The following is a 17797-nucleotide window of genomic DNA, read 5'->3' on the forward strand; positions in this document are numbered from 1 at the left end:
ATTGCGAGTAGACAGCTACAAATATTAAACAATCCCAATATATGGTTAATATATATCTGTGTGTGCTGGGTATGTGCAGGAAGTATATTATGAACCTAAATACCTGGATTTTAATGTGTATGGAATTCCTGTTTGAGGTATAAATGTGTGTATGTATATAATATTAATATATATATACATAACAGTATAAGGAAATGATTGATAAATATGACAACCACACGATTTGAGGAATGCTTGATTTTTTTTTCCATTTATGAAAGACAATAACATACAAAGTATATACAACTAAAATTCAACAATATATACATACATTTCATTTTATTATAAAGTCCCTAAAGCATTTCAAATGAATGTCACCAGGCAGTCGTGTGCCCCATGTTCTCCTTTTCACAGTCTATGTAGAAAACAGTGGTTTATTTTTACCTCCTACCATTCATTTGATCAGACATGCACCTCTTTCCTCCAAAAAGCAACATATTATAAATATCCTCCTTCAGTTCAATCCTTATGCCTGTAGCCATGGTTTCCTTGGGACGCCATGATCTGGGCATATTGCTGAGCATCACAGGCTGAGACTTTGCATGGAACGTTTCGCCGCATTCCACACCATCATTCCAAAGAATTGTCATTTTATTATTTGTTTTTGTTTCTGTTTTGATTTGATTTGTGTTTGATTTTTACTTCTTTTTTTTTTTTGCTTTTGAGCCCAGGAGAGAGCTTCCAAAATAGAGGTGTATTATGTGCGCCAGTATGAAGGTCAATGAAAATTCAAGTCATATCACTGAGGTTTCTGAAAAAGCGTGGACTCTGTACCACAATTCTAAGTTCACCCATTTGGCATGACCGGTAGTCAAGGTACTGTATCCACTACAGTCATCCACAATAAAAAATAATATTAATAATAAGCAATGCATTTGGGAGTTTCACATCATCTGTGATCTCTGCATTGTGTCTTGGTGTGGGGATGAATACCAATGAGAGTAACCAGGCATATAGCTGTTTGGGGGCATATTAACCCCCTTGGCAGATCCTGAAACGTCCCAGACAGGAGGAATTGCTGGAGATCGAGGAGAAAGGGCAGCTGTCCCTGGTAAAGGGTCACTTTCATGTGGATTACCGCCTTGTTTCAACAGCTTTTTGTACTTTGACCTTTTATTTTGGAACCAAATCTTCACCTGCAACAAGAGGGGAAAAAAATGGAGATCAGTGTTTTAAAAATAAATAAAATCTGCAACAGGCTTCCCAGAGCAAGCTAATTAAAGAGGTCCTCTTAATTATTCAGGTAAATAAAAAAAAGGACAATATGTAGATCATCATTAACCCTTTCATTGCCAGGGTGACTGTCAAACTGCACGTTAGCCTTCTGGCACTTAGTAGTGGGACAGCTAGAATATGTACTAAAATAAATATAATATATAATAAAACAATAAGATTCATTAAAACAAAAAAACACGCACACACACAAAAAACCCAAATAAATTATAAATTATTATTATCTTTATTATTATTATTATTTTATTATTTATATAGCGCCATCATATTCCGTAGCGCTGTACTAACATACATGTAATTGTAAGCAGACAACTGGACGTACAGGGACAGAGAGGTGGAAGGCCCTGCTCAATGAGCTTACTTAATTTTATCCCATCGATAGGCCCTTTGTGTTCGTTTATTTTATTAATATCAATAGACTACACGGTGTGGTATCAGCTCATAAAACAGACACAAGGAGAGATTTTTGGAAAGTCTGCTTGCAATTTGTAGGCCAGAACAAATGAATTAACTTTTTTTTTTTTAAATCCAGTCGCCCCTTTTTGCAAGTCGGTAGTCCTCGCACCACAAGTTACTGTTTAGTGAATAAACCCCTCTGTGTTTTGCTATTAGTTGCTGTATTACTTGGGCTGGTGAATATTGATTGCGGGCTAGTAAATATGATGATTGTAATTATTTATGAAGAAAGGTGTTTATGTGAATCAGTCATGCATTGAAATGTCAGTAAAATAAATACAATGCACACCAACACAAATATATACACAATGAAACAAAATATTCCCTTGCCTCAGGCTTCAGGTAACCAGTGAGCAATTTGTATCGATGTAAGGCTAGAAAAAAATGTGATTGCATCTCTTGTATACTGTAACAAGGTCTACAGGCTGCTCTATCATTCGCCTTAATGGGACAGGGGTTACTACCATGAACATGTGATTTCAGATCACTATTTCATCTAGTTTTTAATTCACTGCATTTTCTTGATGACGTTTTTAAATAATAAAACAGTTTACTTTATTAAAAAAAAAAATGTTTTAACCCCTTAAGGACCAAACTTCTGGAATAAAAGGGAATCATGACAAATCACACATGTCATGTGTCCTTAAGGGGTTAAAGAACATTTCCCACAAATACACACACAAACCTATGGTTTATTTAATTACTTAATTCAGTCTATAATAGTCCGGCAGTGAATACAGAGGGTGCATTATCTATTTAAAATATATTTATAAAATCTATAATTTACCAAATTCGATATTTGCCCAAAATAATGTCTGTCTGTCTATCTATCGTATGTCTGTCTGTGTATCTATCGTATGTCTGTCGGTCAGTCTGTCTGTCTGTCTGTCTATCTATCTATCTCTAGCCGAATTAACCAGTTACACGATAGGATTACACTGGAGGGATCTACATCTACATAGAAATCTCTATTTTAAATACTGTAATAGCACAATAAATTAATCACAGAAACATAGATTTTGAAGTCAGATTAAGGACATGCCTTTCCAGTGAATACACACAAAAAAAATATTCTGATTTTATTTCCTGATGAGGCCAGCTTTCTGCCCATATTAATCTATGTTTGACCCCAATGTTTTAGCCTTATATCAGTATACACCGAGGGTGGCTTGTAAACAGATATAGCTTTGTGAATATAACATTATGTGTTTGGTGTGTAAATTGAACTTCATTTTCTATTATCTTTTTTTTCTTTTGGAGTTTCTTACATAACCTGAATTCAGGTGAAAGGGCCTACCTCACTTGGAGTGCATTGATCTGTGACTGAAAGAATTAGGAGTGTTAAATGCCTTAACCCCTTGTGCACCAGGCAGGTGTTTACACTCCTTTAGCTTTACAGTGCTACAAATATGCTAATTTACTTGCACTCCCAGCATTCTGTTCTGTTTTGCTCCATTGTGTGTTTGGCCTTGCTGAAGCCACGAGTATCACGTGACTCTCAAAAGCTGATGTTTACCAGCTGATTTACATAATTCCCTTTTTTTTTCTTGGTATTTTCTGTGAAATTGTGTTTTTTATGCATACTTGTTTTTTTTTTTACTTTTTTTTTCTGTTTTGTTTTTGTTTACCCATCAGTCTTTTTTTTAGGGCCTGGCTGTACAGTTTTATTATTATTATTTCAATGGTAAAGCAGGATCAAAGCCTTTCTATTGTGGAGAGTTAGGAGCCTTACTGAATATATGGCATATAACTTTGCTGTAGTGAGATTGGCACTCCTGTCTCTCACATACCCCTATAGGGCAGCCTAGCCCTGAAGCAAGATTCCTGATAAAGCTTTGCTGAAATACTTTACACTGGGGACACCAAATTGGGTTTTTTGGGGCTCTTGGTGGCTTCAGGCTGAAATTAATTACCTGTGTCTGTGTTAATCCCAACGATGCGGCCAACTCTGCTCTCTCCGGAAGTGCTAGGTACTGGGTTTGCTGAAATCGGTGATTTAAAGCCTGCAGCTGGAGGCTGGAATAGATAGTCCTTGGTTTCCTTATCTTTTTTCCTTTGCCATTAAACCTGATTTCACCATTTTCTATAACTGTCGTTTTTTGCTGATCTGTACAAAACAACAATAATAATAGATTAATGACACGTTTGCTAATAAAACATGTATATGCATGAATACTGGCGAGGTAACAAAATGTATTGTAATAGTTCAGTTATATGTATATTAGTCAAATATTGACAAGGCATTTCATTTGTGTGTGTGTTTGTTTGTGTGTGTGTGTGTGTTTGTTTCAGAATATTAAATCTAGAGATTAATTATTGCACATGTATTTCAGTCTAAATAGTGAGTATATGTGTGTGTGTGTGTGTGTGTGTTTGTGTGTATGTGTTTTAGAATATTACATTTAGGAATTAATTATTGCACAGGTATTTCAGTCTAAATAGTGTGTGTGTGTGTGTGTGTGTGTGTGTGTATGTATGTGCTTTAGGATATTAAATCTAGAGATTAATTATTGCACATGTATTTCAGTCTAAATAGTAAGTGTGTGTCTGTCTGTATGTGTGTGTGTGTGTGTGTGTGTGTGTGTTTTAGATCTTTAATGCTAGGAATTAATTATTGCAATGGTATTTCAGTCTAAACAGTGAATGCAGTGAATGTGTGTGTGTGTGTGTATGTTTTAGAATGTTAGTGCTGGGAATGAATTATTGCAAAATGCTTTAATTTAATGCAGGTATATCGTGTTGTTGTTTTTTGTATTTTTCATAAACTGCTGACAATCTGCTCAGCAACCAAAATCTTACACGGCTAATTGACTTTATGTAACAAATTTACTGCATGGTGGGTGAACAATTGATGATTTGAGTTCGTGTCATTTTCAGATATATATCATCGAATCAAATAATTTTGCCATCATGGTTGCAAAAAGTGGAGAAAACATTCATTAACATGGAAAACCAGCCAGTTACAAAATATTAAATATAAATGACAGCTAATTTATAGCGATTTAGAAACATATCAGTGTTTGGTTTGTCATCATATCGACATTTATTTATTATGTATTAACCAGGCCTATGAACAATTTTAAAAAGCCAGAACAAATATATGCTTTCAGACAATAGAATTACAATAAGACAGGTGTTTAATTGCACATAAAACATCACGAACCAACCTTAAAATATAATACGTCAGTGGATTCGTATGATCTATAACTATTTTTGAGATGGCAATTAATTATGATGCTTTAATTTGTGATCAAGAGAAGTGAATTTACCTGAGAACACATCACTCATTATTTATTAGCATGTAAGCCACTTGTTGACAAAATTATAAACCTATTAGATTAGAACCTTCAGAGGCCCATATCTCACAATAGATGGGCAATACATTAACCTGGCATTGGTGTGTAAATGGTTTGAGCTGTGAATGTGCATAATACGGTTTTAAACGAAAAACATGCCTTAGGTCATTTAATATTTGTGTCTAATTGGAATGCAAAATAGGAGAGGGAGCTGTCTTTATTTCGTTATTATCCCAGCTATTCTAAATCCTGTCTTTGGCACCATCCAGACAATAGCATGTTAGGCAGACTGAAACTAGAAACAGTTAAACTGGGAAATCAGGTATATACACAAATATCCACTTGCTACTAAATACAGTGTGGCTATAAAATCATTCCCCCAACATTAAATAGAACATATGTAAATAAACAAAATACTTGATCTCTTAATATAGAAATAACCAATATAATAACGTTAATTTCAAGAATATAATAAAACCTGCAATTATTTTAAATATCTGTGGCAGTGGGATTAATGTGTTAGAAATACATTGGCTATCTAGCAATACAAAGAGGAAGTTGCCCTACAAAATGTACCATCTAGCACACGTAGGCAAATTGTCACAGATTAGTGGCAGACAGAAGATTAAGGGACATTTGGCCTTATCTTTTTTAATAAAAACCTCTCATGATTTAAGATTTATTTTTAAATTAGATCAGATTCTGTACACACTCTTATCTAGATGCAACAGCAATTTGCTAAACCTGTTTTTTGTTGGGGGGGAGGGAGTGATTGCATACGAACTGGTTTACATCTTGAATTTTTTTTTATTACTAAATTGTTGAATAGTTACATATAGAATTATACATATGTGAACTGGTAGCTAAAAACATGTTTTACTTGCTAAAATGAAAGCTGAAATTTATAACAATAATTATTCTCCATTGAAAAATTTAACATAATGGATACAAAGTCAGTGAAGCTGGAATAATTCTTGTAAATCAAATACAATATTTGGTAAAAAAAAAAAAAAAAAAAAAAAAAGAAACAAAGTAAAAAATAATAACTATATAAAAAAAAAATATATATATATATAATAACAAGGAAAAGCTAAAGAATAAATATGCAAAATGTATGCTTAGATTATGAACAAAACCCTGTCAAGTGTTCTGTCAAGATCTGTAATACGGCGCGTTTCTGCACGGTTCCAATACATTTGACACACACTAAAATAATAATCTTAATAATAATAATAATAATAATAATAATAATAAATTAAATAATAGTGGATCAAATATTAAATTACCACAAAAAAATAAAAAAAAAATATATCGCTACCACTTCTACTACAAATAAAATAACACAATATAATAATATAATTATAATAATAATAATAATAACAATAACAATAATAATAATAATAATATGATAATAATAATAATAATAGTATGTGTGCAGCAAGCTGTCCAGGGTAAATGCTGTCGCCCCCCATGCCATGCACTCTGTACCCACAGGCTGGCAAGGAGCAGGGCTAGTTGCCCCTGTGCTGGCAGGGGGTTAGGGCTAATACCCACAGGCTGTCAGAGAGGGGCTAATGGTGGCCTCACCTGGCTCCTCGGTTCGGGTCTGGGTGGCCGTACTGCTGCTGCTGCTGCTGTAGGACTGCAGGTAGGGGCTGTGCTGAGAGTGGCCCATGTAAGGGTAGGCGGCCAGCGAGCGGTTGTACGAGTTGCTGCCGGTGTAGGACGAGCTGTCGTGCTGCTGGTGCGCCTGGTGGTGGTGGTGGTGGTGGTGAGGGTGGGAGCCGGAGTGCAAGCAGTGCAGAGGGTAGTGACTGGCTGCCATGGCCGGGGAGCTCTGCTGGGAGTGGGACTGCTGACCAAACTCCATAAAGGCAGACTTGGAGGAGTCCTGAGCTTCCAAGCCGTCAGCCATCGTAGTCATGGTCATCATCAAACTTTCTGATTGAGAGCAATCAACCCCCCTCCCCACCCACCCCTCTGAGGCCACCTACCCTATACTTAAGGTAATCCCCCTCTCCCTGCACAGAGTGAGAGGGCCTTACAATACAGGGGGAAATGGAGCCCTGTGTGGGTTTTACCCTCCTCTCTCTGGAGCTTTATTCTTCCCCCCTTCCCTTTCCCTAATTCGTTACTTGTTTTGGCTTGTGCAGTTAAGGCAGAGATTTAAGGTGGATTCTGTTAAAGTTCAGCTTCTGCTTTTAGACTTCATGCAGACGCCACAAGTCGAATGGTTTGTCTCCAAAAGGGCAGCGCCTCCCGATTGGTCAGTCAACCCCCTGACGTCACAATCCCTCTGCTTCTACTGGCGTTTTGTGCCTGGGAGTGGAGTTGGAGCCCACCTTTCATGAGACTATATTCTCCCCCCCCCCCCCCCATAGCACAGGATCCCTTTACATGTGCAGCTCCTCACACACTCCTCAGCAAACAACAGCATATACCCAGCGCCTACACACACCTACAAGAACAAAAAATTAAAAAATAATAATAATAATGGAATTTGTATATTGCATGAGAAAAAAAAAATATATAAAAAATGATTTTTTTAAAATGTATTATTATTATTATTATTTTTTTGTAACCATCTTACAAGTCAACCTTTAATAATGAAATGTTTAAAAAAAAAATTTTTTAGAAAAAATAACTATTTGTCATCTATTCCCTAAACTGCCATCCACTGTAGACCCTCATTGGGTTAATTTGCATTTCATCAACATTCTTAATTATTCATAGTAAGGAGCACATTTGAAAAGTACCCTCCTTCCTTGTACAGGATCTCAGCATACAAATGTCTGCATGCAAAAGGTGAATCTCCTGCATATTGATAAGTGGAGCATACACACAGTGTTTGGTGGCCCATATTAGCCACACACAATTGGCTCTGGAAAACTAACCAGTAAATGCTATATTTTTAGCAAGGATTTGTGGATCAGTAGATGTTGTGCATGTTTTATGGGAGACAGGCTGCTGTACAGTAATATCATCAAGTATATGCAAATCACACCATGTGGTTTGGTGGTTTTGGCAAATCCTGATTACTATATATATATATGCTGCTGTACAAGTGTAAAGGCTCCTCGTCATGGTTTTATTTCTTGTGAATTCCCTTCTTTGCCCCCCCCCCCCCCCCCCCAACTTATTTTATTTTATAGTCAACACTGTTAAATGGTAAAAATAGAAGTCGATTCACAGGTATTTTTACATTTGTAGAGAAGCAATTAGAGATCTAATCAGGAATACACACACACACAAAAATCTCCCATGATTAACTGCAGTACTTTGTTCAAATTGCTGCTATAAAATTCAGAACAATTTGTCTGTAATGATTATGGACTTGGTTTATTTTGGGAGGTGGAATAAAAAGTGGATATAGCATAAATTATCCTCTAATTATACACCAGTGTCGCCTCAATTATCCTCTTATCAAAATGGTTGTCTAACTGCAGCATTTAGTTTCACTTTTTTTTTTTTTTTTTTTTATAAAAAGAACCACATACATTATTATTATTAATCCATTTATTATTTGCAAGGGGATTTATATGTGAACGTTCTAGCTGCTGGTTCCACTTCTCTTCCAAAGATGGACTGGGGACAGACACTGAACTTTGAGCAAGATGCAGTGATGGATGTAGTGGATGTTTGCTAGGCAGCAGATATAAAGCAAGTTAAAGCTCTGCTCCAGGACCTCCTTCCCAGCTGTCAGGTAGGAGATTTTATTGTATTACCTATCGATTGGATCGGTTTCATCCCAGGAGTATGGGGATCCTCAGCAAAGCATCTTCTTCATCACAGCAGCTGGGATTCACACAGGACAAGAAGGGACACAGTTCGCTGCAATGATTGTATTTTATGTTATTTTGATTAATTGCTAATAGTATTACCTCGTGTGCAGTGTAAATAATGGAACGCCTGTAACTGTTATTTTATCAATGTTAATCTATGTACAGATTGTGTTAATGGGGGCGATAGAAAGAAAGAAAAGAAAAGATAGATAGATAGACAATAGATGTATACATAGACAGATAGATAGATAGATAGATAGATAGATGATAGATAGATAGATCGATAGATAATAGATCAATAGATAGATCGATAGATAGATAGATGGATAGATAGGTAGATCGATAGATCGATAGAATGATAGATAGATAGATAGACAGATAATAGATCAATAGAAATATCGACATATATATATATATATATATTAGATATATCGATAGATCGATAGATAGATCGATCGATCGATAGATCGATAGAATGATAGATAGATAGATAGATAGATAGATAGATAGATAGAATACAATCTGGATGTAAGCAATAAGCACTACCTATGATATAGTAAAGACATAGAACCTTGCAGTGTTGATACATTATAATTGGTATACTTGCTGTCTGTGCATTTAGTAATAAATGAGGATCGGATATTGGCATGGCTACATAAGTAATTGCCGATAATCGGATAAATAGTACAGTATTGCTGGTCTCTAGGTAGAGCTGGATCCTGTGTAATGTCAGTAAACACGAGAAGGTGGATTAGAATTTTCACTGGTATTCTGTAATAGCCTCCAGGCAGCCAGCATTCTCATACAGCGTGTCCTACAGGTGCACATGGTCTATACATTGCAAGGCACAGGGGTAACTGCTAGACACAGCTCTGCATACAATATCTCTATGTGTCAATATACAGCATCCCAAGCAAAACGCACATTGTAGAGAATTAGAATTCAAACAGTGCGGTGTACGAGAAAGGAAGGTTTATGCGAATCTGTTTGTGTATATTATATATCTATATTTCGAAAATCGATCTATCTCTCTATACACAAATATATGTATATTTGTAAATTGTATATACAGTATCTAGATATACACAGAGTCATACATAAACATGGAAAATGCAAATATATATCTAGACAGATCTATATTTATTATTTTGTAGAATGATGTATAATAGTGTATAATATATAGTGGGTTATCTACATATTTATCTATGTGCCAGATAGACAGACAGACAGACCGACTTACACATACAGATGTGGCATACTGTTAGACGGTATATAATGTGGTTTATAACATATACATATAATATATATTATGTGTCTATGTTATATATATGTGTATATATATATATATATATATATATATATATATATATATATATATATATAAAATCCTCTGTGTGATATGTGTGTTTTGGGAGGAAGGATTATGTCCCTCTAGGGGTTCCATTGCTGTTAGGTAAGGGTTAGGTAAAGGTTTACCGTCTGATTTTTTCCCCCTCAGTTAATTTTCCAGTTTTAATTAAGCCAAATCTGTCTTCATTAAGCTACTATTTTCCAATGTTGATTGGCTGATGCTAATGACTCTTGACTGAATGAAGTGGAGTTTGTTGTAAATATTTATTGTTTTATTTTATATTCTCTCTCTCTCTCTCTCTCTCTCTCTCTCTCTCTCTCTCTCTCTCTCTCTCTCTCTCGCTCTCCATTTTATACCTTTGATAACCCCATCAGTAGAGAGAGACAGACAGAGAGAGAGACACCTTTAAGAATTGTAAACTGCTTTGGGCTTTTTGGTGGCACTAAAATTAAATGATAAAAAAGGTATTTTTGTTGTTGTTGTTTGTTTTTTTTGGCTTGTGTTGCGTTTAGCTGTGTAGCCGCCGGGTCACCATGGGTCCTATTGTTAATTACTGCTCATCTCTTTGTGTGAAGAGCCTTCTGAAAGCCAGCCATTGTTCAGGGTGTTGTAGGGTATTTTTCCCCCGCTGTGACAGTGAATTCCCGCTTAGGAGTGGACCTCTATTGCTTTTACAACATTATAAAAGGGATGAACTGTTGTGTTTGTTGTTTATTTTGTGTTTGTTTCTGAAGCTGTCTGTGTGATGGGTGGGAGGAGTAATTGTTTTTGGAGGAAAGGCAGGTGTAGATAAGGTGAGATCTGTGAAAGGCAGGGTCTATTCGACTTCAGCAAGGGAAGCCCCTAGGTAACCTTCCATTTGCTGTCAAACTACATTTCCCATGATGCTTGATGACAAAGAGTATTGGGAATTGTAGATCTTCACGAAGCTGTCAAGTTACCAGGCTACAAGTAGTTACCTGATGCCTATATATTTGAAATGGATCATGGATGATTTAATGGTATCAATAAATTGATGGCTTTCTGTGGTGTGCTATTATATTGGCATGAATAACCCACATATACCTTCTTCACACTCAGATAAGAGTACTGCAATAAATTGTCTGGAATTCAAAGTGAAATGAACAATTTTACAGTTAGACAATTATGGCCTTAAATATCACATTCATTTAGATTTCCCCCAAAAATCAGATATTAGTAAATAGCCGTCCATAGTTAAACAAGGGGACAGGATCCGAACGGGAATTCACCGTTTGCTACCTGAAATCAACGAAAATCTATCCATTTCTTAATTTCTGCTGAAAAGTTAAACCGGTTTCCAGCAGGATCAGAAATAGGAAAATGCTATTTTCCCGTTATATTGTAGAACTGGTATTTAATCCCCGTGAAACGTTCTGGTATTGGAACAGTGATACAATGTTTCATTCTAATCTGCAGGTATTGCAGGGAAATAGAATGTTCGGAGTGTGTGCGTTCCACGAACGTTCTAAAAAGAATAACAATGTATCACCGGCCTGTAAACACAAGCAAAAATAAGACCTCGAACAAACCACAATTTTAAGGCCAATTAAACGAAATAGATGCGAATAAAAGTCTAATGCTTTCGGATCACAGATCTTTTCGTGAAGCATTGTTTTTCTGACCTGGTCAACTAGCACAGAGATATCGCTGCTTAATATAATCTGATAGGACTGACATGGCCCTCCTTTTAAAATGCATTATATTTCCCATCAAGCCAGCAATAGCCAACATTGGCACCTAGACACTTTGGACTACATTTCCCATGATGCCTGAAGGCTGACTGAGCATCAAGGAATATCTAGTTTACTAACAGTTTGGGTGCCAAAATTATCCATCACTATAACAGCTCATATCTGATCTATGAAGATGGATTTTGCAGTCCAGAGCGTTGGAGTGCCCGTATGCTGCAATTTCTGAACCCTTTTTAAAACCCTTAACCAGAAAAAAAATAAAAAGGCCCTTGTGTGGACCCATTACCTCCCTTTGTATCCCTTACCTATGTATGGGTGTTTAGTAAAAAGCAATGGCAGGTGATTTTGACAACTGTGGACAAATCCTATCATGCTAAGCCAGCTCCAGGTCTGAAAGTTGAATTGATTGCAATGCATTTTTTGATTATGTAATTTTGAAGGATGCTAGGAGAGGCAGAGCTGGCTGTATCTTTGTGATGTACAGATATTCAATGAAGGTACAATTACTGTAACAATCTCTATGTCTTTAGCATTTATTGATCTAAATCCAACAAATCCTACGAGGCTGTGTACAGTGAGTAAAGGGTATTTTAATATCAACGACTTTGTTTTTTCCTAATAGCAAGCGGTGACTAGTTGAGAACTGGCTTATACAACGAAGGCCATGGTAGCCATCTGAAAATAACATTTCCAAATCAGTTTAGATGTATTAGCAAATCTTTTTTTTATTTTCCAATTTACTGCAACTTACAAATTAGTGAATAAGTCAAGGAGCTGGAAAAGTCAGCTGGCTAGGCCTGTATGTTGCAAATTAAATTCTCAATTCCCACGATTCACAGCCTGTCGAATGCAAATCCACACAATCATTTGTTAACTAGTCAATAACTGGGAAAGTGAATTAAAATTTTTTTTTCACATTTTAGATAAAACCAGTCACATTGAGAAACACAATTGATTGTACTATTTAATTTTTTTTTTTTTTTTACCATTTGGACTAGTGTGGCCTGTAATTTGAAGTTAACTTTGTATTTACTTTGATTCTCCAATAATATCCTACTTAGGGAATAAATCTGCCGTTTGTGTCAATTAGTGCTTTTTTATTGATGGCCCAGTATATATCAGCAGTGTCCAATCTATCTGCTATCTTCTGTGTACTGCAAACCCAATCACATTCTGTCCTGTGATGGTGATGTTTGGCTGTGCATACTGGTAGTAGTATTCCACAGCAGCTGTTTTGTCAGAGTTGCCTTTGCCTGGTAAATAGCTCCCTTAGCAGAACACACACCAACAGGAAATCGGTGCTATTTTTAGGCTAACAGCCATATGCCATCTCTATATAATGCCTCCGAGCTCCCCTGAACTATTCTTGAAAAATGGTTCAATTTCGTTTGTTAGTTTCCTTTGCATTTCTCTAAAACCAATCTCCCCAGATATATTTACCCCCGAGGACTCCTTAATGTTTCCTGTTATTGCAAGGACAGAGAGAATATACACTGCAAACCATACACCATTCTACAGATTCCCAGGTCCAGAATGGTTATTGTCTACTGAATATGTAGAAATAATAATAACAATACTAGTAATAATAATAATAATAATATTATTATATTTCCTTTATCCTTTACTCATCCAAATATCATGTGCATGGCCTCCAAGAGATAATAACACATTTGTTATATAATGCAACACTACTTGCTAATAAGACACATATATATTTATTACATTCCATGATTTGTGAATAACTGTAAATACAATAGGTACTAGAGATGGGACTCCTTACATTAATCCATCCCTATGGGTAGAAGCTGTATCAGTGGTAGTATTGTTTTTCATCTTAAAAAGCAACAGATGGAGCATTGTCAGGCAAAAATCACAACCATCAGGAGTTATAGCAAAGCGATAGCAGTTCTTTAATCAGCTCTAACAGGTGTGCCAAAAAAGGTATACCCCTAGATGTAAAACTACAGCTTCCATAATGCTGTGTCAATCTAAAGGCATGCAAAGCATTATGGGAGCTGTAGTTCCACAACATCTGGGGGATCTACCTTTTGGGCAGCCCTTAGTTACAATACCAGTGTTAGTAGAAGCTGCAGGAGCAATAGACCTGGCAGCAATAATGGTTGTCAAGCTGAGGAGTGAGTAGCACAGGTAATGTTAGCACGAGCAGTGGGTCACTAGTAGCAGTAGTCAATGGGTTGTCAGCAGTAGTAGCTACAGTACAGGCAGTGTTATCAGCAGTGGCACCAAGCAGTACCAGATGCAGTGGCAATATAATAACATGGATAGCAGCAGGAGTAGTAGAAGTATCAATATAAGTTGTAGCAGCATTAAGAGTCATTGCAGTATTAGTAGTGGCCTGTGTTACTGTCTGAAGCAGTAGTAGTGTGTTAGTGGTATTACAATAGCAAAAGTATTAGTAGTCTATATGACCAGTGAAGTAGCAACAGTACTAATATATTACTTGTATTACAGTATTATTAGTGGCCTGTATTACACACCCACTAGTGACAGTAGTAGAGTAGTAACAGTATTACAGGGTTAGTAGTAGCCTGCATTATAGGTGCAGTACTAGTTGGATCACAGTGTTAGTAATAGCCTGTATTATAGGTGCAGTAGTAGTGGGATCACAGTGTTAGTAATAGCCTGTATTATAGGTGCAGTAGTAGTGGGATCACAGTGTTAGTAATACCCTGTATTATAGGTGCAGTAGTAGTGGGATCACAGTGTTAGTAGTACCCTGAATTATAGGTGCAGTAGAAGGGGTATCACAGTGTTAATAAGAGCCTGTATTATAGTTACAGTAGTAGAAAGATCACAGTGTTAGTAATAGCCTGTATTATAGTAGCAGTAGTAGAGGGATAACAGGGTTAGTAATAGCCTGTATTATAGGTGCAGTAGTAGAGGTATCACAGTGTTAGTAGTACCCTGTATTATAGGTGCAGTAGTAGTGGGATCACAGTGTTGGTAATAGCCTGTATTATAGTAGCAGTAGTAGTTGGATCGCAGTTTTAGTAATAGCCTGTATTATAGTTGCTGTAGTAGAGGAATCACAGTGTTAGTAACAGCCTGTATTACAGGTGCAGTAGTAGTGGGATAACAGGGTTAGTAATAGCCTGTATTATAGGTGCAGTAGTAGAGGTATCACAGTGTTAGTAATAGCCTGTATTATAGGTGCAGTAGGCAATAGTAGTGGGATCACATGGTTAGTAAGAGCCTGTATTATAGGTGCAGTAGTAGTCGGATCACAGTGTTAGTAATAGCCTGTATTATAGGTGCAGTAGGCAATAGTAGTGGGATCACATGGTTAGTAATAGCCTGTATTATAGGCGCAGTAGTAATGGGATCACAGTGTTAGTATTAGCCCATATTATAGGTGCAGTAGTAGTTGGATCACAGTGTTAGTAATAGCCTGTATTATAGGTGCAGTAGTAGTTGGATCACAGGATTAGTAATAGCCTGTATTTTAGGTGCAGTAGTAGTGGGATTACAGTGTTACTAATAGCCTATATTACAGGTGCAGTAATAGTGAGATCACAGGGTTAGTAATAGCCTGTATTATAGGTGCAGTAGTAGAGGAATCACAGTGTTAGTAATAGCCTGTATTATAGGTGCAGTAGTAGAGAGACCACAGTGTTAGTAATAGCCCGTATTATAGGTGCAGTAGTAGAGGAATCACAGTGTTAGTAATAGCCTGTATTATAGGTTCAGTAGTAGAGGTATCACAGGGTTAGTAATAGCCTGTATTTTAGGTGCAGTAGTAGTGGGATTACAGTGTTACTAATAGCCTATATTATAGGTGCAGTAATAGTGAGATCACAGGGTTAGTAATAGCCCGTATTATAGGTGCAGTAGTAGAGGAATCACAGTGTTAGTAATAGCCTGTATTATAGGTGCAGTAGTAGTGGGATCACAGTGTTAGTAATAGCCTGTATTATAGGTGCAGTAGTAGTGGGATCACAGTGTTAGTAATAGCCTGTATTATAGGTGCAGTAGTAGTGGGATCATAGGGTTAGTAATTGCCTGTATTATATGTGCAGTAGTAGTGGGATTACAAGGTTAGTAATACCCTGTATTATAGGTGCAGTAGTAGTGGGATCACAGTGTTAGTAGTACCCTGTATTATAGGTGCGGTAGTAGAGGTATTACAGGGTTAGTAATAGCATGTATTATAGCTGCAGTAGTAGTGGGATCACAGGGTTAGTAATAGCCTGTATTATAGGTGCAGTAGTAGTGGGATCACAGTGTTAGTAATAGCCTGTAGTAATGGTGCAGTCGTGGTGGGATCACAGGGTTAGCAATAGCGTGTATTACAGTTGCAGTAGCAGAGGGATCACAGTGTTAGTAATAGCCTGTAGTATAGGTGCAGTAGTAGTGGGATTACAAGGTTAGTAATACCCTTTATTATAGGTGCAGTAGTAGTGGGATCACAGTGTTAGTAGTACCCTGTATTATAGGTGCAGTAGTAGAGGTATCACAGGGTTAGTAGTAGCATGTATTATAGCTGCAGTAGTAGTGGGATCACAGGGTTAGTAATAGCCTGTATTATAGGTGCAGTAGTAGTGGGATTACAAGGTTAGTAATACCCTTTATTATAGGTGCAGTAGTAGTGGGATCACAGTGTTAGTAGTACCCTGTATTATAGGTGCAGTAGTAGAGGTATCACAGGGTTAGTAGTAGCATGTATTATAGCTGCAGTAGTAGTGGGATCACAGTGTTAGTAATAGCCTGTATTATAGGTGCAGTAGTAGTGGGATCACAGGGTTAGTAGAAGCCTGTATTATAGGTGCAGTAGTAGAGGGATCACAGTGTTAGTAACAGCCTGTAGTAATGGTGCAGTAGTGGTGGGATCACAGGGTTAGCAATAGCGTGTATTACAGTTGCAGTAGCAGAGGGATCACAGTGTTAGAAATAGCCTGTATTATAGGTGCAGTACTAGTGGGATTACAGTGTTAGTAGTTGTCTATATTACCATTGCACTAATAACAATAGTATGATAGTCAGGGATGTATTTACTACAAGGCAAACCACTTTCGGGGGGGGGGGGGGGGGGGGGGGAAATGGCACGGGGGGGAGGGGTTTCATGGCACCCCAAGCTCCCAGACAAATGCCTTGTTTGCCTCGTGTTCTGGGGCTGTCCACCTTACTGTGAGTGAGTGCAGCTGTCAGTGTGTGTCTGTGAGTTAAAATGGGTGTGCCTGTGTGTGTGTCACTGTGTGTATTTCATTTTATGTGTATCTGAGAGTGTGTGCATGTCAGTGAGTGTGTGTGTCACTGTGTGTCTGTCAGTGAAAGTGTGTGTTGGTTAAACAGTGTGTGCCAATGACTGTGTATCTGTCAGTGAGTGTATATCAGTGCATGTATCAATGAGGGCATGTGTCTGTCAGTCACAAAAATGGCATTGACACGAATTGGGTGGGGGCGTGGGGGGGGGGGAGTGGCAAATTAAGATTTTGGGGGTGCCCAAATTTAGTCGTGCCTAGGGCAGCACAAATCCAAAATACACCACTGATTCTAGTAGTGGTAATACCATATTAGTTGTGGTCTGTATTACTGGAGCAGAAGTTAATAGTAGTATCATATAGTATAGCATAGTATAGTATAGCATAGTATAGCATAGCATATTATAGTATAGCATTGTATAACATAGTATAGCATAGGGCATTATAGAATAGCATAGTATAGTATAGTATAGTATAGCATTGTATAGCATAGTATAGCATAGTATAGTATGGTATAGTATAGCCTAGTATATTATAGTATAGTATAATATAGCATAGTAAAGCATTGTATAGCATAGCATAGCATAGCATAGCATATTATATTATATTATAGTGTAGCATAGTATAATATATTATAGTATAGCATAGTATAGTATAGCATAGCATAGTATAGCATAGCATATTATAGTATAGCATTGTATAGCATTGT

At 37.0% G+C, this 17797-nt stretch overlaps 1 protein-coding gene across 1 annotated transcript; it reads right to left on the reverse strand.

Moving 5' to 3' along the window:
- Positions 1-249: 249 nt before the first annotated feature.
- Positions 250-6978, reverse strand: DLX6 (distal-less homeobox 6). The gene is made up of 3 exons (XM_063450755.1): positions 6612-6978; positions 3642-3835; positions 250-1175 (listed from the first exon to the last, which is right to left on the reverse strand). The coding sequence occupies exons 1-3, from the start codon at positions 6955-6957 to the stop codon at positions 924-926; spliced, it is 792 nt and encodes a 263-aa protein (XP_063306825.1). The 5' UTR covers positions 6958-6978; the 3' UTR covers positions 250-923.
- Between the last annotated feature and the right edge of the window lie 10819 nt (positions 6979-17797).

The sequence above is a fragment of the Pelobates fuscus genome, chromosome 4 (assembly GCF_036172605.1).
Source record: "Pelobates fuscus isolate aPelFus1 chromosome 4, aPelFus1.pri, whole genome shotgun sequence".
Classification (NCBI taxonomy): Eukaryota; Metazoa; Chordata; class Amphibia; order Anura; family Pelobatidae; genus Pelobates; species Pelobates fuscus.

Bases quoted from the DNA above. Each gene is read 5' to 3' on its own strand.
- DLX6 (XM_063450755.1), bottom strand. From the start codon at position 6,957: ATGATGACCATGACTACGATGGCTGACGGCTTGGAAGCTCAGGACTCC. The intron at 3,836-6,611 runs GTGAGGCCACCA...TGTTTTGTACAG, and splicing joins GACCCGAACCGAGGAGCCAG to ATCAGCAAAAAACGACAGTT. The intron at 1,176-3,641 runs GTAATTAATTTC...CTCTTGTTGCAG, and splicing joins TGGGATTAACACAGACACAG to GTGAAGATTTGGTTCCAAAA.